General features: G+C 35.5%; 1 protein-coding gene across 6 annotated transcripts in view; it reads left to right on the forward strand.

Annotated features, from left to right (window-relative positions):
• STRN3 (striatin 3) overlaps positions 1-24,746 on the forward strand; it is a 58,941-nt gene that overhangs the window by 1,046 nt on the left and 33,149 nt on the right. For all 6 annotated transcript variants that reach the window (XM_027637847.1, XM_027637846.1, XM_027637850.1 and 3 more), the window contains exons 2-3: positions 18,856-18,959; positions 24,437-24,510. In XM_027637847.1, the coding sequence (XP_027493648.1) occupies positions 18,856-18,959; positions 24,437-24,510 (178 nt within the window). The remainder of the gene's footprint in view (positions 1-18,855; positions 18,960-24,436; positions 24,511-24,746) is intronic.

The following is a 24,746-nucleotide window of genomic DNA, read 5'->3' on the forward strand; positions in this document are numbered from 1 at the left end:
AAGAGGGAGTTAGGAAGGGGCAGGAGTAGCTGCCGCCCGAGAAGGGAGAGGACGAGGAAACGGAGTTCAGGTAAATCACAATTAATGGACTTGGCCAGGCACTCTAATTTGAGACAGGTCGAGTGTGTGTTCTTGCCTTTCTTCGGACTCGTTTCTTTGGAGATTTCGTATCAGAGAAGAGTGAGGAGTCAATAAGTCTGCAACGTGGTCATTTCAATATACAGAAAACTACGAACTTATCTCGGGAGCAGAAATTGAATAACTCCTCAAGGTAGAGAGCAAGTGTTGGAGTTGCAGTATGCATCTCTTGCCACTAATGTTTGCTTTTAGTAATAGAAAGGATAACTCTACTAATTACTTTTGCAAGTAAAAATAAAATCATGCACAGACTATTACAAGTTTATGAACAGATTACAGAATCTGCTGAATGTGAGGTATTGGTATAGGAGTCATTGTCCCTTTAAAGGACAGAAATGTACATGATAACAATGCTAAAAAATGATAGCAAACTTTAAGAATTTTTCGTGATTTTTTTCCTGAGTGAATGTTTACTATCTTGAAGTGGCATTCCATCAAATTGCACTCTAATTAGAGTTTTTAATAACCTGCTGCAACAGCAGCCAAAGTTTGCAAGGCATTTACTTTCAGATTTCAGAACCAAGAACTATACCTGAGCCTGAGCAGTTCTTTCAGAGCTTCTTGTCTCTATAATAAGCCTGTAACTTGCGCTATTTTTGTTACAACTATAATTAAGAAAGAATTTTAAAAAACGAGCAAGGGAAACAGATGAAGAGGTTTCACTGTTTCCTTCACTTACTGCTAGTCTTACCATTTTAAACCTTGTGGAATGGCTGGTTTTAAAATCAGCGTGGTGGACATTGGCGGGAGTTTTTAGCAGAGGGTAATTGGCTATTTCTCCTGTTTCCTCTAGTGTCTTTGTAATACAGCACTGTGTTTAGAATCAAGTTGCTTAGTGCTATTCATTAGCAAAGAAAACCATCTTGAAATTTTTATGTATGGGCTTATTACTTCAAAATTAAGTACTATATTCTGTATCCTGTTGTGGAGCACAGTTTGGAGACTTTGAAAGTTATGTCTGACTGAAAAAGCGCTGCTGTGAACTCATGTGGCCTCTAGACTCCGTGATGCACTCTTGCCAAGTCTGCTGCATTTTGTTTGTGGTTGCTGTTTGTCATCCATTACCACATTGTTTCAGGTGCTTATTTCTGGAGGTATGGTACTAGTTCTGACCCTGATTACATATGTGTTGATTCACATATGTGTGCATAAGCCATGAGACAGAGACAGCATAGTTGCTGCACACTGCGGCTCCATGAGGGAGGGATTTTTTTATAACTTCAGAATCTCAGGATAGAAGGGAAGGAAGGCATTACCTTTGGATTTTAAATGTCAAATTTTCAGTGATGAAGACTGATACAGGAATGTGTTGAGAATACTTTTGGAAGATAGGTGTTTACCAGGCTTTTTGGGTTTTTTGTTGTTCTACAACTCAAGATGTAAAGCCACAGTATGTTTTGTGGCTAATAAAACTTTAATAGTTTGGACCCCAGACAACAGTTTTGTCTGCTGAAACTGGTGAGAGTGTTGTTCATCTGTGTGATACAATGTACCAGTGTGAGGTTTTTTGATGATTGAGGGCTCCTGGGTTGAAAGGAAAACAGTATGTCCATAGCATGACAGTAGATAGTTTATATGGAAGTGAGTGTTAGATGATTTAGTTGCAACTCTCCTGATGCAGGTAATTTCATTGTTCGTATTTCTTCATTCTTTCATCATGATGGTAAACTCTGTAAACATTGTTTCTCAGTGCTGGCAATTACAAATTCTTTATAACTTTGCGAACAATGCACTTGGTGCCATGGTCTAGTAACCACGGCAGTGTTGGATCAAGGGTTGGACTTGATGATCTCGGAGGTCTTTTCCAACCTGGTTGATTCTATGATTCTATAAAAACTATGTGGAAAACCAAGTACCTTAGCAGTATGTGTGATTTTATTTATCTGTTCTAAATTTATGACTTTATTATTCCACAAAATAAGATACTTTATCTACAGTATGAAATTAATGGGACTCCTGTGATTTACCCACCTACCTCCTTTCTTTTCCTGTATGAGTGGAAGAATTGCCCACCTTTCCTAAGAGTGCTCTTTGCATAGAGGGATGATGGTGCAGGGAGAGATGGATCTTGTAAAGAACTTTTTCTTTTGTTCTACCTGTCTGTGGGACACATTTTTATAAATAATTTAAAGTACATAATACCTTATGGTGTTGGGGCTTATACCACAGCTGTAATGACTGATAGAGGGTCTTGAGCCTTTGGGTCTGAAGTCATGTACTGGTAGACTTAAGTCTACATTTACATCAGACTTTGAATATAAAACGTTAATAATTTTACATTGACTTTCCAACTCTTCAGATGCATGGCTGTTCTGCTTGTGTGCAGAAGAGAAGCAGCATCATCATGAGACAGATCTGTGAGTGCAAACCAATATCAAGTACAGAAATGTCAAATATCGGGCGTGCAGTACTTGAAACATTTTTTCCTTTCACTTGTAACACTGGCTGCTGCAGTAACTTTTTAAGCATTTACCCACAGCTGTGTAGAAAATAAGTAGTCTGGCATTGCATTGATCTGTTTCCTATTTGGTGAACTAAAAGAAAGATTTTTACTGTAGCAATGTTGTGTAGTTGTAACTTTGAGCTGTCAGTCTATTGACCTTGATGATTATAGCGGTTAAACTGAGCTACGCTGTCCATCTTTTCGAAGACATTTATGCACTTCAGAGGAGTTACTCTGAGTCCATATTGTTGAATGTTATGTATTTGTTAGAAGTAATTATTTGCTCTAGGTGGTAAGTGGTTCCATAGTCTCCTAAAAGAAAAAGAAACATGGATCCAAAACCACTGTGGAGATACAGAAACATTTAAAGAAAGAAGATAAAGGTTGTGTCAAAAAGGTGTATCGTAGGAAAGGTTGCAGCTTTTCAGGGAAAATCAAGAGAGATCCACTTGCCTGTGGGGCTTATAGTAAGGCTTGGCTGGAATAAAGGTCTCAATTGTGCAGTTTCTTCAGATTTTCTGAACTAGATAAAAGTGAAATGGAGTACTCTCTGGTACTTCAAAATCACAATATATTGGGAGAGAATTATCAGTAGATGCTACTTCCAAATGTTCTAATGAATAGGATGAATAATTAGGAACACAAACACTCAGAACAAAATTATGCAATTTCAGTTTAAATGTTATATAGCTTCTTAACTTAAATGTGCATATGATTATTAATACATTTTTTATCCTGACGTCTTTAGTGACACACAACTGAAGTTCCTAGTTTATCAAATTTTACAAATGCTCTTTTTCCCAACTGTTCGGTGACGTTATGGGAAAGTTTTGTTATCTAACATTTTGTGTTAGATAAGCAAACCCCATAGATTTTAGATTTTACTTGCATGCCTCCCCCTTTCACTTTCTGCTGGGGGGTGCGGAACAGGCTCATTAAAGGAATTTTATACGGGGTATTCCTTTAAAAAAAAAAGTGTATCTTCAGATAACATATATAAAAGTGTTGATATCATGAACTAAATTGAGACCATGTTTAGATTATATATACCCTCATGCTGTATTTCAGCATTTTCCAGTGTTTATAAAGTGTAGCGAGAATCAATTGCTGGAAGTTTTGGCTGTTTGTGGCTTGTTTTACTTTGTTGCAGGTTTGAAGAGGAGATGGAGATAATGTTGGGAATGTTTCTCTCAAACGTGGAGGAACAGTTATTGCTTCTCATAGTATAGACTTTGACTTGCATTTAGCAGGCAGATAATTTGTTTTGATGATAGATTGCAAGTAGAAGTGGTGATGAGGGTTGTGGGATGGTTATTAATTTGTTGGAAATAATCAGTACGTCTCAGCAGCTAGGGAGCATTAATTAAAAATAGGTATTTAAAAAAACCCCTGTCTTTTCAAGAATTAGTGGAATTTTATGCAGGGGGCTGTTGTAAATGTGTGTGTATGTAAATGCTAAAGTGTTCTTGGGTCAAAAAGGGCTTGCATAAGTTCTTGGAAGAAAATTTCCTGGGGATATCTAAATTCAAAGATACTATCTTTTTGATTTACAACTTTTTTGAGATTTGGAATGTTTTCTGAGGTTTATTCTTTTGTTTTTGTGCTACTCCTGTGGCACTGGCTGCCCACGGTTAAAAGTGGCATACTGAGATTGGTGGTCTGATGGTCTGACTAGGCAAGCTGTTCTGATATCCTCATGACCAGTGAGTTACCTTTGAAATGTAATCATAGAATGGTTTGGGTTTGAAGCGACCTTAAAGATGATCCAGTTCCAACCTCCCTGCCATCAGCAGGAAAATGCTTCGGTTTGATTGTTCGAGAGTATACTTAGTGCTGTTTTGGTACTGTCTTGCTTAAGTAACAAACCCTGATTGATATCAGGGGCATTAATTGTGATCAAATATGCAAAATTAAGGCAAGAAATGCAGATGCTGCAGTTGTGAAATGCACAGTGTATTTTAACTGCATGTATTGTTTATCCGTTACATTCTAGATGGTTGAAGTTGGAAGTATGATTAATTGATAAACTGCTATTTCATTGAGTCTTACAGGTGAATTTCAGTATTTAGTATAAAATTAAGCTTAACTAATCAATCCTTTTTAAGCAGTCCTTAAAAAACCCACAGGTTACTTGATCAACACTGACTGAAAATAAAATGAAGTAGGTTGTAAAAAGTTGATCAGCATTCTTTTTTGTGATAGCTGTGAATACCATGAGGTATGTGGGTAATATATGCATCTGAACTGAATGAATATTAGAAGTTAAACCCCAGAAACTTCTGTTCATTAATCATTTTTCTAAGCTAATGGTGAAAACAGGTACATAGTTTCTAGAGTTAAGTCCATTTTGCAGTTTAAAGCACTCAACTGAGTGTTCTGAGTATTTTGGGTAAGGGGACAATTAGACATAACTAAGGGTTTCCCTTCTGTTTTCCATTTCCTTCAAGACTTTCCATAAGCTGTTTAGTCTAAACTACGTCAAGAGGCAGATCACCTCTGGTAGAACTTCAGGTACCTGTATACTGAAGGTTGAAAGTCTATTCTCTGTGTCTGTGGATAAATCTTGCCTTTCCTCATAGACTTCTTGGCAAGACTTCCAAATTAAAACTGCAGAGCTGCTTCCTTTTTGTGTATGGATGACCTATAAAGAGAGGACATGATTGTAAATTAAAAGATGACTGCTGTATAGCAGAGCTTACCTTAAGAAATACATGTGCAAATTTGGAGTAAGGAGATTTCTTGAGATAGTTCAAGATAAATAGAAATAAGGAGATTTTCTCCTGTGGAAAGAATGTTAATATTTCATTTGTTTCACTATAAAATTGAAGTATGATTTTTGGCACTAAAGGATTAGAGTTTTCTTCACTAAAAACACAGTTTTTTTACTTCTCTGTGCCCCATTCTTCCATTTTATTTTTTAAAATGTTGATTTAGATCTTTAACACTTTTATAACATTTTCTTGCAGTATTCACCTCATGGAGGCAAAACAATAAAAGAATACAGGACACTGAGTTACATAAAGATCCATGTAGAGAGTGAACAGGAAATACCTGGATGGCTATGGAGTTTATGTACAGGAAGATACTGGTCAGTGTAGAAGTCGTGTAACTTTTTCTGGAATATTGTTCCTAAATAACTCCCTTCTAGCAACACTTGGTATAAAAGTTTAATGATTACCTTTTCATAAATGTGTATTTGGAATAAAATCTCTCTTAGAAGTGCACAGAACTGTTAATTTTCATAACAGTCTGAGGTTTTCTTTTAGGCACAGTGTAGAAGTGTGTGGCATGTAAGTTATATAACACTTCCTGGGGAAGAAGTGTTATTTGTACTTTGTTAAACACTGGACGTGTATTTTATTTCTTAGTTTCATTGCTTATGCCTATGCATTTCTCTATGAGAAATGTCTCTTTGGGGAATTTTTTGTGAGGGGAATTTTTTGTGAGGGTTGAAGTATCTGTTGGTGTAATTATTTATTTCATGCTGAAAGCAGGTTTTGAGGTAGTGGTGGGTATTCTTGATCCTTTTTGTCATTTAACCAGTTTGGAGAAAGTGATAATGATTTGTTTTTCCTAACTGATCAAGAGTATGGCAGGGAAGTTGGATCTTCCAGTGATTTAACATATCTTCAGGACTTGGAAGAGCTTTGTTTGCCTATCTGATTGTTACTTTTTTTCATTCAGATTGTTCTTGAATTATCCTAAGCAATGGCTCAGCAGGATATTGAGTTTAATGATACCTTCTGCCTTTATCAGTGCAACTCCAAACAGGTATCAAGAGCTAATTATGAAGTTGGCTATTGTTCAGGACCAGTCCTGAATCTACAGCATGAATTCAAGCAGTCCATAGGTTTCTCTGCCACTATAGGATCTTTACTAAAAATGGCTGATTAGAGGTAGCCTCCTGTTAGCAATTAAAGGTAAAAATACATTTTTCTGAGTTCAGAATAAATTCGACTCAATGTTACTGAGAAATGAAGTGCATTCCTAGCTTTTTTTGAAGGTATTGTGCATGTTTATGGATATATTTATATTGAAAAATCCTGCATATGTTGAATGTAACATTCTGAAAAATTGTCCTTCTCTGAATGCTGACTGAAATGATCCTACAATAGAGAATGAACTTTAGAAAGTCCAGGTCTTTCTGATTATAAAATTTTTTAACAGGTTGGTTGCTGTAAAATTTCTTCCATTTGCTCACCTTGTTTTTTCTTCACCCAAAATATCGCCACTCCATAACTACTACCACATATGAGGATGATGATCCTATAATACTCCCCCTAGACTAAAAAACCTGAAGAAATCCCCTTGGCTTTATACTGGTGACCACTATAACAAGCGGGACTCTAGTATTTAATTTGAAACTGTGGTGATTTGCTTTCTTTGAGGATGATGTGCTTAACTCCTGGACCCTGGGGTGCAGGAACAGAATCCTGCGATACACCTTGAGACCCTGGGAAAAGAAAAGATCCCGCTTTGACAAACAGCTCTCAGAAGAGAGTTCAAGGAGAACGTGTAAACATCTTTACAAGTTTTATAAGAGCTATTCTGTTTCATAGCTTTAGCAAGATATATACAGTTGTATATACAGTTGTATTGGTAGAAGGCAGGACTACTGGCTGTGTTAACTCTCTGGTGAAGTGGTGTAAATTAGAGAGCGCTGGCACTGTTCTGTGCCAGGAGACTGGATTAACATTTAGGAGGTGCAAAATACCTGCCCCTTTTCAACCTTCTGTGATGCCTCACTGAAAACACTTTAAATTATACACTTTTATTTTAATCATCTTACTCTTTCTTAACTTTTAATTCCCTCAACTTGATTATATTCAGTTTTGTTGCTGTCAGTGTTGCAATTGCCTTAACAATGCAAAGCTCTCTGTACTCTGTAGACTGTATTCTTCTATGTGTGCGTGTATATATATATTTGACTTCTTATATTCAAATAGTTCTTGCTTTCTACTGTCTGTTCCTTAGGCATGTGTGCTCCTGATTTGCAGCTGATGAACACTGACATGAATGTTCATCACTAGAACAGTCTAGGTCAGTTCAGATCACTGCGTTTGTAGTCTACTGTGGATTATACTTTCTCCTTCTATATTCCTGATTAGTAAGTAGATGTTCCTGGTTTCTTGAGGATGTTTGCCACACTGCAATTCTTCCCTTCCCTTTTCACTCTATACTGATTATGAGAACCTGCCACACTGCAAAGTATACAACTTTATTCTTACTTATATGCTCTTTTACTACACATACTAGTAATAATAAAAAAATGAGCTTAATATTTTCAGTTCTATGTAGTATTAAGTATCTAACAAAGCTCTAACTGTGGCCATCTGTCATTAGCTGTATAACTTAACAAAGTAGCTTCATGTTAATGGAATAATGTGCCAATGTAGTGGTGCTCGTGGTAAAGATATTTTTAATCTTACCAAATTCAAATACTGTCTTTTGGTGTATACCTAATTAGTTTTACTGGTTGTAGTGGTGACTTTACTGAAAATTTTTTTACTAGCATAATGTGTTCCAAAAAATGCCAAGCAATTTAAAAGCCTGTATGTGAATCTTTTTAGATGGAAATGGTCCAAGGTGTGTAACTGGTTTTTGGTTTTGTTTTAAAGATGTTATTTGGAAGGTTCATGCATTTAGGAGAAATGCAGAAAATAGAGATAATGACAGTGAGCAACTGCAACTGAGGATAAACTTGTGCTGAAATAATCATGCTGAGTTGTTTTCCTCCAGGACTGCTCTGACTTTCCTGCTAAGAGAAGTTAATAAAACCTCTGAATGATCCCTGGCTTTATAAGCGGGAGCTATAAATACAGAAATTGGGAAGTGATTTCTGTCTTGTGATCTGTGCAGAACTGGCAAAGTCAACACTGAAATATAATGTCCCATTCTTTAGTAGTCGTTTTGAAAAGAATGCTGAGAATTTGACATAAAACCAGTTTGAGGTCTGGCAATAACATCCTGAAGAGGTATCCATTTGGAATTCAGTCTTGTTGGTAAATCAGAAGGCAATCTGAGGGGTAGCCTTATTAGATGCTTCACCGGGTTTTAGACTTATTCAGAGGCTTTTTATATTACAGTAGAAAGTTGTTTAGCTTAAGGGGTATGACACAGCAGACTGGAGCATCACTTTAGAGAAGTTAAATCCCAGTGAGGGTGTGTAAATAGTTTGACAGATATATGTGTGAAGTTGGGTAACTGTTTTTTTTCTTTTTTCTTGTTTTATTTGGGTTTTTGTTTTGTTTGTTTGTTGTTGTTGTTGTTTTGATTAGATTTTTTGTTTGGTTGTTTTGTTTTTCCTTTTGGTGCAACAGCCAAAGAAATAATCAGGCAACAAGTGTAAAATATACCAAAATAATTTTTGTACAATGAAAATTTATGAATCCTTTCTACATGGAGACACAGAAGAAACAGAAATGGATTTATGATAAGCCATCACTTACTCTGTAGTTTAATCTACTGCTGTTAAGTTTATGTGTTCTGTCCATGCTTTTTCATAAGGCATCAGACTTAAATTAAGAACTGGACCCTTGGAACTGAGAGAACTAAGATAGTTCTTAGTAAGGGACTTTTAAGAATGGCTGTCTTAAGTGAAAAGGGAGTCAGCACTATCTGTCCTGTAGTAGATGGAATGTACTCAACATAGCTGGTGTCTGCTAAGAAAGGCAATGACCTTTTGTTTATTAGTTAAAACAGAGACCTAAACAGGTTACTGATAGCCAGTATCAAAGTACAAGTAGTTCAATAGTTTGCTGGTGGGTCGTTGAATATGCCTGTCCAAGGCCAGAAGCTGTTCTTGAAAAATTCAAGTTAGAAGAAAATGTACAAGAACCCTTGCAGTGTAAATTCTAAGACTCACAACTGCAAAATAATCCTGATTTTTCTTCAAGAATTTCTCTTACAATTGCTCTGGTTGCACTGCACTTAAGCCTGTGTTTTACCATCAGTTTGTGCTGTAAGTTGGGACTATTATGTAGCATTATGTGAAAATTGTATACCTGTCTTGAGCACCCTTATTATATGTTTCAGTAATTTATAGAAAAGATAAAAGCATATTCAACAGTTTCTTTTCAATTGCTGATTATTTTGGTATGGTTAAGTATTTATGAGAGCTTAGGTCTGGGATGAAAACTACTTCAGAGATTTCGAAGTCAAGTGAAATTTTTTTAGACATTATTTTAGCATTACTTCACATAGAACATTTCATTAATAAACTGACATCTATGATGACGCTAAATGTTTTCAAAATACTTGCTGCACTGTAGTGTTATAGCTGTGATGGTCGAGAGCATTTCTCAAATGGTTTAAACACGATCCAACTGTCCAACATTGTGATTTGACTTGTCCACGAGCTTGTCTGTGTCTATTTTCATTAGTTTTTCCTCAGAGAAGGTACTGCTCACAACCTTTGACTCTCTCAACCAGTTCATACTGGAATAATATACAGAATGTTCCAAAACAGAAGATTTACATAGGAAATGCTATATGTAGTCTTAATTGAGGGAGGGAACACTTAGAGTTGATAGCTGGTATTTTTGGCAAGACTCAGTTTTTGTCATTGGTGTTGCAATTGCGTTGTGGGTTTTCTCCAGCACAGACATTTGGAAAACACTATGACTTGATAGATTTTAAAAAAACTCAAAACTTCAGTAGTTTCTTACCAGACGGTAGTATAAGAATTTCTTTTCATCTATGAAAAGAATATTAATTTTTGGCTGACATCTTGGGAATCCAGAAAGGTCCCAGTTGACTGGAAGCTGCCTAATGTTGTTCCAGTTTTCAAGAAGGATTACCCTGGTCACTACAGACCTGCCAGTCTCACTTCAGTGACTGGTAAAATTATAGAGATTATTATTTTGGGAGGTACTGAAAAACACCTGAAGGACAATGCAGTCATCAGTCACAGCCAGCACAGCTTCATGAGAGGAAAGTCCTGCTTATCCAACCTGATTGCCTTCTATGATAAGGTAACCCACCTAGTTGATCAAGGGAAGCCATTTGATGTAATTTTTTGGATTTCAGTAAAGCTTTCGATGCTGTCTCTCACAATATCTTTCTGGACAAAATGTCTGGCACACAGCTGGATAAACACACCATGTGGTGGGTGAGCACCTAACATTCTGTCGTAACTTTTTACTGTAAAAGACATATGAACACTAATATTGTTATTTTATGTATTGGAAAAACTGATGTGAAGCAAATTGAAGTTCCATAGAAAGTTATTTCAGATAATAGATGTGGGATTTTTAGTTTTGCATTATGTGACTTGATCTTCAGGAAGTACATACTTTCTTGAAGAAGGATACTTATATTGTCAAACAGGCTGAATTGTAAAGAGAACTTAGTTTAATTTATATTTGTGCGCAGAGATTTCTTAAATTATTATTGGGAATGTGACTGCCTTAAAGTCTTCAGAGCTTGTTTTCAAACATGATTCGTGGATTATTCAACAACGTGCTTAAGAAATGTGGTTGAAATGTGGTATCCAGACTCTTCACAGAATAGTGTTTATAACGAGTGAGAATTGCTTTTGCTGCTTATGTTTTACTTGGTTAACTATTTAGCTATCTTGAGTGGTGGCATTCAATTTGATATTTGAATGGAAAGACTTTAATTTGTCAGTAAAGAAAGAAGAACTTTGAGATAAAAATTAGTGAGCGTTTTTGAGGTCAAAATGAGCATTCGTGTCTAGTTATGTGATGCAGTAGCTCCAAGCATTCCTGTTAACTGTCAGTTGATTAAAGAAATTATTATGTCTGTTTAACAGCTTCAGATAAAATTTGCTGGCTCTTGGCTCTGATTGTGGGGAGAAGGACAACTGGCATGTAGGGACAGTGGCTGACATTCTGACACTGTGGCATGGAGCATTTTAGCAGTTCTTTTACAGTGTGTGGATGATAAAGACCAGATTAACTTCACTTTTTGTGAAGTTAATGTAATAATTCAGTCTTACAGAATAGAATGTTCTTTCAGGAAGATGACAGTTCTTTTAATAATTCCTAGGCAGGAACTTCCTTTTCTGAGTGAATGTCTCTCAGACTGAAATTGAAATGGAAAACTTATTTATAAATTAAACTGTGCTTAGTGGTTTGTAAGTTTTTAACCGAAACAAAATTTTAGAAGCCTGTTGTTGCATGAAGAACACTTGAATACAGGAATAGTCAGTGAGTGATAAACTTCTAAGGCACTTGCATTTGTTATTAAAAAAATAAATGTTTTTAGTGTCCAGTTTTTAGACATGTGTATTTTAGTCTTTGAGGACAATGTTCTTTTTGTAAAAGAGTGTGAATCTGTTGTTTTTAGTGCCTTCAGCTTTTTTTGGACATGTAGTCTAAATTGACTTTTTTTCCCCACTGCCATTGGCTTCTCTGTACTTGGTGTAAGTCTGTGGACAGACTTGGTTTACTGTCTTTCCAAACCGTGAAGTTTAGAGGGTGTTAGTCTTTAAAAACACAATTATGAGTTGTGTGAGTTTTGTTACTGTACTGTTCCTAAATACCATATTGGTTAAGAGAGTGCCTATAAAAATCCTAGAAAAAAATGATTCAGTGAAAAAATTCTAAGAGTGACAGAATGAAGGCAGTTTTATGCTGAGTTTAAGTTGTGATTTGGAAGTTTGGCCCTAGCACAGAAGAGGATGCAATTGAAGGCTGGATTTTCTGAAAGTTGTTCAGAGATGCTGATGAAACTTGACACTATTTGGCCCTGTAGTGAAGAGGCAGACATTTGAATGTGAATGATATGGTGGTAGTGGGAAAGAGAAAAGACAGATTTAGGGAAGGAGAGAATTTTGCAAGCCTGGTCTTTGCCATCCATACCCATTGCAGGACTGAAAGGGGACTTATGGATGAGTAAATCCTCAGTTGTGTCATTAACCTCCTTAGACCTAGTTGGGTGTCTTGTGTCTGCCACTTTTGTGAGACAGTTGCTCAAGCATGCCACTTTTCTAGTGGTTAGGGTTTGCTTTTAAAAAGATATCAGGAAGTGATCACTTGAGTCTTGGAAAAAAGTATCAGTTGGGGAGCAAGAAATGGTCATCAGCTCAAATGGAAAAGATCTGTAAAAAAGGGAACACATCTTAATTTCTTTACTACTCTAAGTGTAATAGTTAACTACCCTGATATTTAACTAACTTTTCATAAGTTTCTGCCAAAAATTACCTACTTTATTTGCAAATGTTGTTCAGATGTACACTGGTATTAACTAGTTGTTGATATCTTTTTTTCCCCACACCTTTAACTTGAGCTTACTTTATGAAGTAAAGGTTTTCTGTAATGTAAGAGGAGTGGTGTTTCTATTTTTTTTGGTCTTCCAATTATTTTCTATTCTACACAATCTTTTAAGGTAATATATCTTTGAAACATATATGAAGCTGATATGACCAGTGACATCTTACTGCGTAACTTACTAGAGAGAGAATCTTGAGACTTTAATTTACGAAATAAATATTTTTTTTCAATTTATATATTTTAATTTTTTTTTTTTTTTTATAGTGTGGTATCTTCTTTCAGTCCTCAACTGACAGTTAAAGATTAACCGTAAGGACAATAAATATATAAACATAATCAAGTCTGTAAGAATACTCTAAAATTCTTCTAAATGCCCAATGCTTTTACATGCTTCTAGATGTTCTGAAGGAGGTTAAGTTTCAGACTGTGTTTATTGAAAACAGAAGGTGAAGGCTTATATTCAATTTCCCTTTTATGAATGGGAACTGGAATATTAGTAGCTGCACAGGTGTGTTCACTCTTAAACGACTGAGTCAAATCTTCCACCTCCCCAGTATTTTTTAGTTTCCAAAACAGTGTTCTGCTTCATCTTCAACATAATAAGTATCTAAAAATTAAGATTAGATTAATATTTTTGTGTGGCAATAAACTTGTGATTAAACCAAAAGGTTAAAAAAATTCTTTCTGTTTTTATTTTTGTGTTTTAGTTATCCTTAGTAGGATAAGCATACACTTAGTGTATGCACTGAGTATATATAGTTAAATTGCCCCAGTGTATTGCACTTCTTTCAAAATTACTGCAGTCCTTTCCTGCCTTCTGTCTAGAAGTGTGAATGGACTTCAGAAAAACAAAACACAAGCATTGCATTGTGGCTGGTATTGCTTTACATATAGTTGAATTTTTTCAAGATAAACTTCTAGAGACTGAAATTTAACAATGTTTAGAACTGAAATGGAAAGAAAGTATACTCACTTATTGAGTGTGTTCCTGTATTGGTAAACCCATTAGAATTCAATAGTTTGAAACACTAATCCTTTCTGGTAATTTCAACAGCCTAAGATAAGGCTTTTAATCAGTCCTTTACCATCCAGGTTTCTTTTGTGCCTCTTTTTCCCTTTAATATGTTTCACTAGGTTTGAGATGTTGGACAAGTATTTCAAATACTGCATATCAAGATTTATTAGTAAAATAAGACTATGAAATCCTATGTGGATATCATAGTTATCATATAAACTGTAGGTTTCATATGCAATTTTACCTACCCAAAATGCTGTAATAACTTCAGTGTGAAGATTGTCGGTCTTTTCTGTGCGGTTAAAGCAATGAAGTGTAGTTTAATGTGAATGCTGCTATGGGTAGTGCTGTATGAAATGTAAGAGCAATAATTCTGAAGTTTTAAGACCTTTCTAGTTTCTTTCGAAAGAAGGGGGGGGAAAAAATCCTCATTTTCTTCCCAGGACACTTTTTTTTCTTTAAATTTTGATTTATGAGCTTCTGTATGAAATGAAATATTTTTAAGAATTGAAAGTTATGTGTAAGTAATTTAGTAAACTAGTTTAAATCTTCTGTTACACTTTGAACAAACAGTGTAATTGCATACTAGGGATGTGGACTGTCACTGTAATCAGTGATTATTAATTATTCCTGTCGTTTAAGGGAAACTTCAGTTTCTTGTTTGAGATCGTAGTGTTTGGGTGAAACACTATTGCCTGGTTAGTGTATGATCAGATGTGCTATTTAAAAGATAAAAACTTTTCCAACTCCAAAATGCATATATATCTGAAATGCAATATGCCATTAAAACAATGCTAAGTTTACAAAGTCTAAAATATTAGATGCTAGGATTTTTAAATGTTCTTTTCTGTATGTGCATTCTGTAGTTTTTAAATCTCAGACAACTCTTTTTCATGGGATCCATACTGTTCAAGTAGCTATTCAGTAATTCTTTTTATCCTTGAATTCTATCTTGCCTAGTTTCAGGCATTATTTCATGCATCCTTGCACAAATACAAAGTATCTGTCACTCTAACTACTTCTCAGAGCTGCCCGAATTCACTTTCATAATAAAGCTGAGCAAGTTTGTGTGGTGGTACTCACAGCTGAGGGCCAAGGTGTAGAGGGAGACCAGAGTTATTAAATATCAATTTTGTAGAAACATAGTGGATCCCAGGGATCTGTGAAAACACTGTAAATATGGAAATTTACAGGCTGGTAGAAAAGAAGGAACCTGCCCAGAAAATAAGACTCTTGATTAGGCTTTGAAGAATGTGAAGTACAGTCCTTATCTGTAGTGAAAAATATTCGAACAGAATCTGCACACAACTGAATACAGCTGGATTTTAACCCATGAAAGGCCATATTTTTGCTTACAGAACTATGACATGTTTTGTAAAAGAGCATGTTTTCTTCCCCTTTAAGAAATGTTCTTGTTAATACACTTTTTAAAGTGCATTTTGATTGAATTTTCAATTCAAAAGAGTTAAGACTTGGACTTGACTTTTGTAGTCTCTCTGCTCTTGTTTTTGCAACTCTTGTGCCCTGGACATCCATGTTTATGGTATCATGGTCAGTTTAGGCTGATCTAAGACCATGTTGTCTCTAAAGGGAACTATTAGTTCGGTATCCTGTTTGCATCCCTTGTGCCAGCCTGCGTGCTCCCATGGCTATACAGAGTAGAATCAGGAAACTGATGTAATTCAGAACTGAGTAAAAAATAAATAGGATGATTTCCTTGGTAGACTTGATATATGTGAACACAAGTAGCTCAGTCAGCACAGCAGAAGGAACAGCAGTATGAGGAGGAGGATTGCTCTTGGTAGTATCAGCCTGGGGACTTACAAATTGGTGTAAGACAATAGAAAGAAGTCTGTTGTAACTAGGGAGGGTGGGGTGAAAAGGTGAGACCAAATGCTTCTTTGCCATTATGTTTCCCAGTTTTTGTGCTAGACAATCTTAAATCATCAGTATATTTACAAATCATATCAAATCTAGCTCTCCTGAGGATTGTTTCAATTGTTTCAATGTTTGAATATCTAAGGATTGTGAAAGTTGTATTATGGAGAGATAATTTCTTAAGCATTTGTCTTTGTGTATGGAACCTAAGTTAGTACAGCACCCCTGAGGGAGATTGATGTGTTTGCTTTATCTGGTTTTATAGACCCTTAGATTTACTGCATTTCAGAAAAGAAGGTGTTGGGAAATTGTGTGTTAATTCTTAGGGAGTACATCAAGTGTGTTGTTTTGACACCTCTCATTTCTCAGTTCAGACCAAAGGGAGCAAGTTGATTAATTTATACAGCAAATTTTTGGTGACCTAATTCTTGGTTTCATGTTGAAGGTTTTGATGACTAAGTACTCCTCCAGTCTAAATTAACTTTTGATATTTCTAAATATCAAGCTCTTAACTTCTATTACATTTTAGCTATGTGACGGTTACAATGAGAAGAAAGTAATAAATCCTAAAATCAGTCACATGTGTATCCAAGCAATTACAGAAAGCAATGCTAGAAGAAATCTGCTAATATTGACAAAAATGTGAAAACCCCAGCTACAAAGTGTGTTTTGTGGTAACCTTTCTGTTCAACCTACTGGACCCTGTAAAGATTATTATAAATACTACTGTTCTTTTGAGGGCTTTTTGTAGGGTGGATTTTGGGTTATTTTTATTTCTGTACCATTGTTTCTTTAGTATATTAATTCTCAAGATCACGTAGCTCATTAACCTGTCTGGTTGAAAAGTATGAGATCCAGGCAATACCTTTTAAATATGGAAACTTGATTCTGCTTGGCCTAGTACTCCAGAAGTATTTCCATATGGAAAAATTTTGTCTGCGAGCCCTTAGGAAGCAGATGCCTCCCTCTGTGTATGATCAGAATTATATTGTTTTCCTCTCTAAGGTTGAAATAAGGCCCAACAGTTGCAGCTGGCAACAAGATTTGTCAAATAGTTGTAGGAGTGAAAGAAGAGTAATGAAAGGGGAGAAAACTGTCACTTACAGAAGACCTGAAGTTTGGAAGAAGCTGAGAATTGCATTCAAGCCAAAAGGCATAAGAGCTTTTATAACCTTTATTAGATAATTATTAAAGTATTTAGTTCTGGGTTTATTTTTGTAGGAAGAGTTTGTGGGCAGTCAGTAACTTCCAAATGTTTGAAGTACAGTGTTGTGCATATGTGCATGTAATATGTTACCTTCCAAAAACCCCTACTTTTATAACTATTTAATGTGTATTTTGTTATTTACGTAACAACTTTGCATTGACTGGTGAAAACTGGGATAACTTGTTGGGCCTGTGAAATTGTCTTGGTCATTTGCTGCCTTAGGTATTAGGGGAGTACGAATTATGTGTAGTCGTAGCTTTCTGCAGAAGGCTGTTAACTTTGTATTTGATTAGAGTCAGTTTTGTAGTGGTTTTTTGAATCTAAGTAACATAATTGCAGTTGAGTTTGCTGATTCTGGATCTTGGTCCCTACCTTTTATCTTGAAATACCTGTGCAGTCAGTATGAAGTCTGTTTCAGTGTGTTTGGGGTTTTTTTGGTGTGGCATTGGTGTTGTTTCCCCCCATCCCTTAAACTCTCCCCTATTATCGTACACTGGTACATTACTGTTTCTTACCAAGTGACAGTGGTTAGTTGAAAATGCTTTCATGACAGACTTTTAACTGGGATACTCATAACTGCCTTGTTCTCACTAGGATTTTAATTGATTAAATCATTACTTAGCTAATGCAAGTTAAAGGAACATATTTTAATTTGGTCACCATTGAGCACAAGGCCAGAGGGGCTAAAATCAGGGCTCATATGTCAAGTCTTTTACGATGATATCACTTAATTTCAAGAAAGGAGCGATACAAGAATGTTATCATCCTGGTTAAACTGTTTCAGGCTGTAACCACTGAGTAGTGAAAATCTACAACCAATCCCTTTAAAAAATCTTGAAGGATAGATTAGGTGCCAATTATAGCAGTTCCCCCTGTCTCCTTTAATAATTAAATTGTGTTGTTGCTCTTGAGCTTAGTAGAGCAATGTGGTCTTTGCTTTATTTTCCTTATTTTAGTTTTTTAAATACCTCTTCCAAGGAAATTTTATATCTAATCTTGTAGTGAGCTACCCAATGGCTTCAGTCAACTTAGAGTCATAATGAGGACAAATGAGTCTGTGTAATGATGGCCAATCCAGTACAATCATTGACTGTTTAAATTTTGTATTCATCTCTGCAATTTCCCTTGTCTTCCTTAGGATTTTGGCTTGCAAAAGTCAAAACACAAGTCCTTTCACTTGGTAGTGAATAGACTACCATTGTCCTCAACAAACGTATTGCTTTTATTTTTCAACTACTTTAAAGTTTGATGAGATGGCTTGTATGTTCTGCTGAATTTATTATCATCTACTAGGTTAGCAGGCAAGTAGATATCTTCCTTACTTCTTTTTAAATTAGGTGGGTCATATGATTGATGCTTTAAAAAATCATAGCATTATTTTTCCCCATATACAACAGCACACTAAACCCAGTTCTCCCTTGATAATCTAACCTTCAGCTGTCACTAGTAAGTAAAATGTGAATCCATAAAATAGTTGTTTCCTGTACAATTGATTTGTAATTTCTGTATGTGAATTCATGTACTCATTTCTTAATCTGTTCAGTATGTTTGCATTAAAAGCTAAATTGCTGGTTGCTGTGTACCTGATATAATATGGCTTTGGGTTTGTAAGAAAATGTATAATAGAATTTATGCTAGCAATGGTGCAAGGACAGAGATGTGTGTTTATTGATAAGAGTGCTGTTTGTGCCTTCTTGTAGCGTTACTGTACAAACTAATACCTGTTCATCTTAAAATGATGAAAATAGTTGTGTCTAGGGCAGAAGTATTTTTGTTGTTACTGACTCGTTGAAGTAATTAATGCAAAACGGTTTCTTTTATTTTTCTTCCCTTTTTCTTTTTTCTTTTTCCTTCTTAGCCAGACTTGATTGTTTTATTTTGGGAACAGAATGGATAAAATCTATTTTTTCTTTTTGTGTTTTTGTGTATGTGTTTTCAGGCTCGGATAGCGTTTCTACAAGGGGAAAGAAAGGGTCAAGAAAATTTGAAGAAAGACTTAGTGAGAAGAATAAAAATGTTAGAATATGCATTAAAACAAGAAAGGTAGGTATACAAATTGTTCAACTTTTTTCTGACCTGGAAAACTTTGCGGACTAAAGGGAATTCTGTCACATTAAGTGAACTATCTTTATTAGATGATTTTATGTTACTGTATGTAATCTGTTTTTATGGTTGGCCATCTTTACACTGTGTTTTCTGACAAACCTTAGTGCCAGCTATAATAAAAAGTTGCATAATTGTCAAAATGTTTAGACTCATGTCTTAGACAAACTGGAAAGTTTCCCTTTTCTGAGTTAGAGAATGAACATGCCCAACAGATTTATACCTTATTACTATACCTTTCCGTGTACTTCAGAGCTATTGAATTTGAAAGGATGAAAAATACTGTTCTCTTGATCCCTTTCAACCATTTTTTATGTGTTGCATGATGAAAACTGTATTTTTGTGACAGAACGGAATCTTTTAAAAGTTGATTTTGCATTTTAAAGTATTGTTTTGTCATTGGGTAGATGCTAGCATATTTAGTCTCAGTGGGTGCATTTTCTGTAGCATTAATTTAATGCTTTAGAGGTTAAAATTTCATTCAGTCTGTGCAGGCTAATGTCTTTCAAACCTACATGCTCTTTTGTTGCCTGGTTATTTCATTTGACTAAAATCGGTAGGTAGTTTTGCAAAAACACTAGGAAAATAAAATTGTCATGTGCCTATACTTTCAGTAGTGGACTCAGTTCTTATACTTAGTTTTATCTTGCTCTTAAAAAAGTAGCTGAATCCAATAGTGAAACAACTCGAGGATCAGGCAACAAAACAGGTACTCTTTATTTGTTTATTTTGATTTCAGAGGAACATGCCTGTCAGAGTAAACTTCAAATTTTGTATCAAAGTGTAGTGAGGCTTTACCTGGACATTTTTAAGTTAGTTATCCAAGCATTAAGTATATCTAAATACATTTTACATTATCCATCAGTACTGTAAGTGACTAGTACAGAGGTAACTTTCAGTTGTTTTCATATTAAAAACTAATGTTTTGGCAGTGATGGCTGCATTCTTCTGTGTGAAGTGTCCAGTGTAAAGGTGCTTCAGAAAACTGTATATTCATACAGAAAACCATATCAGCACATCATGTCTTTTCTGGTGAAGTAGTAGACAGAAAGGATCTGTTATTTCATTCAGTCCTGTCCTTGTAGTGGAAAATAGCTCAAGGTTTCCAACCAGTATAAGATTGAAAATTTTACATTGTTATATCAAACAGGTAGTGTGCAAGTCAGTCTGTGGATTCAAGGCAGATGAGATGTATGCAGAGTATTGGGGTTTTTCTACTCCTCCTATAAAGAACACTGAGCATATCAAAGAAGTAATACGCTGTTATGGCAGACCCAAGTGTCTTGGAGATAAGTTATTATGGGAAATGGAAGGAAAAGATTTTGATTATTTTGGCAGTAATAAACTGAGCTGCACAGGGACTTTGTGCAAGTGCATACCATAAGGCTGTGAGGATTGCCTGCTTTTTGAGATAAATCAGAGGCCATTAATTACAGCTGGAATGTGAAGACATCATATAACAGGATGCACAATTTGAAGATTAATGGCATTGGTGAAACCATGTTCCTGCTCTCTCCTGAAATGCAGCTGCCTTTATAGTTTGTCTTCCCATGAAATACCAAAATTCATCCAATGGGCAAGAAACTTGTAAACACACAGCAGAAGCAGAACAGCAGAATCACACCATTTGCTTTAGTTTTTGTGGCTAGTGGGTACAAGCAAGCACTGCATAGTTTTTAAGATGCAGAGCCTTGCTTAAGTTCTAGCCAGAATTCTTATGGAAATTGCTAGAAATAGGAACTGAAACTTGTGTTGATTGGTGAATGTGTGGGTGGCAATGAGGAAGCTACAAATGCCTAGTAATTCAAGGGGGTCTAGCTGTGAAAGTATTATGGATTGAGTAAGGAAAGCAAGCAGGTACTGACTTGTTAGTAAATCATATGAGAATGATACTATGTTGATTTCTTGCTTGTCACACTCAGTGTTCAGGATAATACATGTTATTTTTTTGCCATTGTCCCTGTGAGTGAAGAATCACAGCTAATGAAAATATACGTGTTCCAAAGCAAAACAAAGTTTGAGAATTTCAGACCTGAGAATTGTTGACAGCAAATTTCAGTGTTGCACCTGATTCCTCCCCACCCTCTTTCTCCTTTTCTTGTTACCAATTCCACGCCATCAAAAAGTGTCATGCAGTGAAATATCAATTATAAGGAGTCAAGAACAAACTAATTCAGACATGGAGTGTTGTGACTTTACAGAAAAAGGATATGAAATTGAACATCAGTGTGTAAGGTTAAATAAAATGCAATAGTTGCAAAATAGTTTGATATTTCTAGTATTTATCTCTAAGTATGTGTAATAATGTTTTGGAGACATAAAATGTTATTATTTTAGTGTCCTGAAATGCTTCGGTAGTTCAGTATAATTTTTTTGTTATAAAATATGTAGTTATATCTATGGGATTTTTTTGTTTGTAGCTAGTGTGTATTCCTTTATGGTGCTTTGCAGACCCAGAGACACATTGTCTGCTGCATGCTCTGAGCACTCTACCCCAAGCTTCATTACCATAGTGCTGTGCTTAACTTAATGACACTTGCTGAAATCATAAAACTGGGGCTGTGTTTTGGCTTCGTGGGCTTTGAACTGGAGCTAACTTACACCCTTGTAACTGAGTGATAGGTTCCACAGTTAAATAGCAGAAAGCAGTTAAATCAACTTAAGGCATTGTTTTTTCTCTTCTTACTTTTTTCACTCGTGGAAACCTAGCTTTAGATAAGTCAATACTCTAAGGATTCAGAATTTGGCTCTTGCAGAATTCAGTTACTGTGTGTTGTGGAAGAGTAATGCCACTGACTTGTCAGCAGCGCTGTAGCTTGTTAGTGTGTTTGAAGGTATATAATAATTACCATTTTTTGTGATCATACAGAAGGAATAGATGTCTGAATGTACAGTTTATTAGAATTAAATAAGATTAATTTCTTGCTGTAAAATTGAAGTCGTGATGTGAAAGACAACTGATCTCAATATTTTGGCTTATTTGTAGTGGCTAGTCATTGGTATAAATTTAGATCAGATACATCATTATCTGCTCTAATCAACAATTAAAGCAGAATTTTAATTAATGTTTTGAAGTTGTAACTCCAGAAAGGAGCAACTGCTCCTAAGTAGTGTTGCCACAGCTCAAAATTGAACAAATTTAGGTTGACTTTTCAATTACAGTGCTTTATTGACTTCACTTATGAATTGAGCAAAAAATATGTTGTCAACCTTATTTAACTTGAATTATTTTCACTTTGGTTGTTTAGAGTTGTTTGGGTTTTTTTTTTTACCCCTAAATGTACAATACTTTATAGGGCATATAAATCATAATATGTACTTTCCATATCTGGAAAGTTTGGTGGAACACTGCCCTATTACAGTGTGGCACAAAGCTTTGTCTCTCAATTTAAAGAGAGCACCTGGAACAGACAGTCTTTACTAGTGCGTGGATGAGCTATGAACCTATTCATAAATAATTAAAAAATATGGGTCTATTTAATTGGCAGTCAGTCAGATTCAGGTCACTCAAAAGTCTTCGGGGGCCTCATAGTTTTTCAGTTACAATGTGATTGCCATGAAATGAGGGATTTTATCTTACTAAAAAGGGTCAATAGTGCCATCTACTGACAGTTTGTTAATGAGAGTTCCTATTTGCAATTTTAGGAGACACTTTTGTAACCCTAAAAGAAAATCTTCTATACTCTTGCTTTAAGGATCGGGAGCAGAAAAAACTCCAGGCAAATTTAGTAGAGATAAGACAGAGAACAGCTCTTTAATGAAGACTTTCTGGTGCAAGGAGTATGAAAAGTGTGCACCTGTGTCTAGGGGTTCCACAGTTTATGGTCTGATCCGAGAGCCACCTGCCCCCAGATCTGCCCCCCAGAAATTGAGTCAGAGGTCCTAAGACCCCTTCCTTCCTCATCTTCCTCTTCTTCATGGCACATACTGTCTTTGGAGCTCTTCCAAGGTTCTGGGCTTGAAGTTGCTTTGACTATGATGATATCTTGTTGTTCAGGCCTGGGGTGCAAATGTTCTTAAACAGAAGGTGTTACTACAGTTCTACCTTGAAAGGAGCCTAAACAAGCCTAAAGAATTTAGAAAATTCAATATGAAATAGGGGAATAGGGTTTGATGAGTGTTAACTACAATTCTAAAGTGACTATACAGCTACATTAAAATCTACACAAACCTAAAAATCCTGAAAATTCAAAAGCATCAATACCATCAAATATACCAGGCAACATTTGAGATGTACCTTTATTTTCAATTTGGAAACACTTGCAGTAGTGACTCAGCCATTTGAGAAGTTTTTTTGGAAGTCCTTGGTTTTTGTCCAGCGCGTGTTCCATTATGTATCTTTTCTTGAGAATTTTCATATTCAGGAATGGTCTTTAAAATTGATGGGAGATAAGTATGGTTCAGTTATTCTTAAAATTTTGGTCACACGTTTCATTTTGAATTATAAAGACAACTGTATTTCAAACTTTTTTGAAATGTGGCTGCTAAAGTTTCTACAGAGATTTTTTCCCTTGGCTTTACTGCAGAACATTTAGATTCCTTTACCCTGAGTATTTTTGCAAAGGATCTGTGAAGCAAAAGTTGACCTGTGAAAGATCAGTGATAAAGTTTGAGAACTCTGGGATATAGGTGTAGGTAGTTCAAATTATGTTCTTGGAGGTAAAGGGAGCTAAAGACATTTTGATATGCAACTTTAGTAGAGAAGAAGATTTTATAGGCTTATGTGTACCTCCATGGAAATAGTATCACCAAGACCAATTTTTTAGTGAGGGATGGAGAAGGAGTGGTTAGGGTTATGGTATCAGAGATCAGAAGATGGGAAGAAGTGAGGCATATTTGCTTAGGTGGACTAAGCAGGAATTGGAAGCTAAGCCTCCGGTCAATGAGGAGGAGAAAATCAGTAAGGGAGTACATGTGATGAGAGAAACTAGCACTCCAACATGGTTTTTCAGAGGGAAGGATATGTATGATAAACAAAGACAGAGCAAGAGAGAAATGGAAGTGGAAATTGAAAGTGGCAGGCAGGAATCCCAAATAAGAGGTTCATTCATTGTAGTGTGATTGCCTACCTATGACAGTGGTACCACTGGAACATCATTTCTACTAAATAGCTGAACCTACTGGTTTTTGAAAGCTTCTCTTATTAGCTGATTTACATGGAAAACCCCACATTACTGGAGAACATACTGAACTCTCATCTATAAGTTATTTGATAATTCTGAATAATTGTAAAATATTGTCTTGAAACTGTGTTATAGAAAGACTAATAATAATAGTTTGATGCAATAATTATCACAAGAGTTTTATTTGGATTAATTATACTGTTGACACGGTTACTTTAAATGGGAATGGTAGAATGTTTTGAGTTATTCAAATTTTTGTATGCTAATTTGTTAAACATCTGCATACTTTTTCAGGGCAAAATATCATAAATTAAAATATGGCACAGAATTGAACCAAGGTGACTTGAAAATGCCAACTTTTGAATCAGGTAACTTTTTTTACAATAGATTTGATCTGTTCAATTTATTGCAGCTTTCTGTCTTTCCCCCAACCCTCCCATAAGTGTCTTATAGAGAATATATCTAGGAAAGATTTGGCATTGGGTGTAGATATTGTTTAATCTAAAAATCAAAATTAATTGACCTTTCCTTTTTTCAAGGAGCTCTGAATGTTTTTATCTTGAATTAAAGAAAAAACTCCAAAGAGGAAAAAATAAGGTGTCCT

The sequence above is a fragment of the Corapipo altera genome, unplaced genomic scaffold (genome assembly GCF_003945725.1).
Source record: "Corapipo altera isolate COAL_440 unplaced genomic scaffold, ASM394572v1 23, whole genome shotgun sequence".
Taxonomy (NCBI): domain Eukaryota; kingdom Metazoa; phylum Chordata; class Aves; order Passeriformes; family Pipridae; genus Corapipo; species Corapipo altera.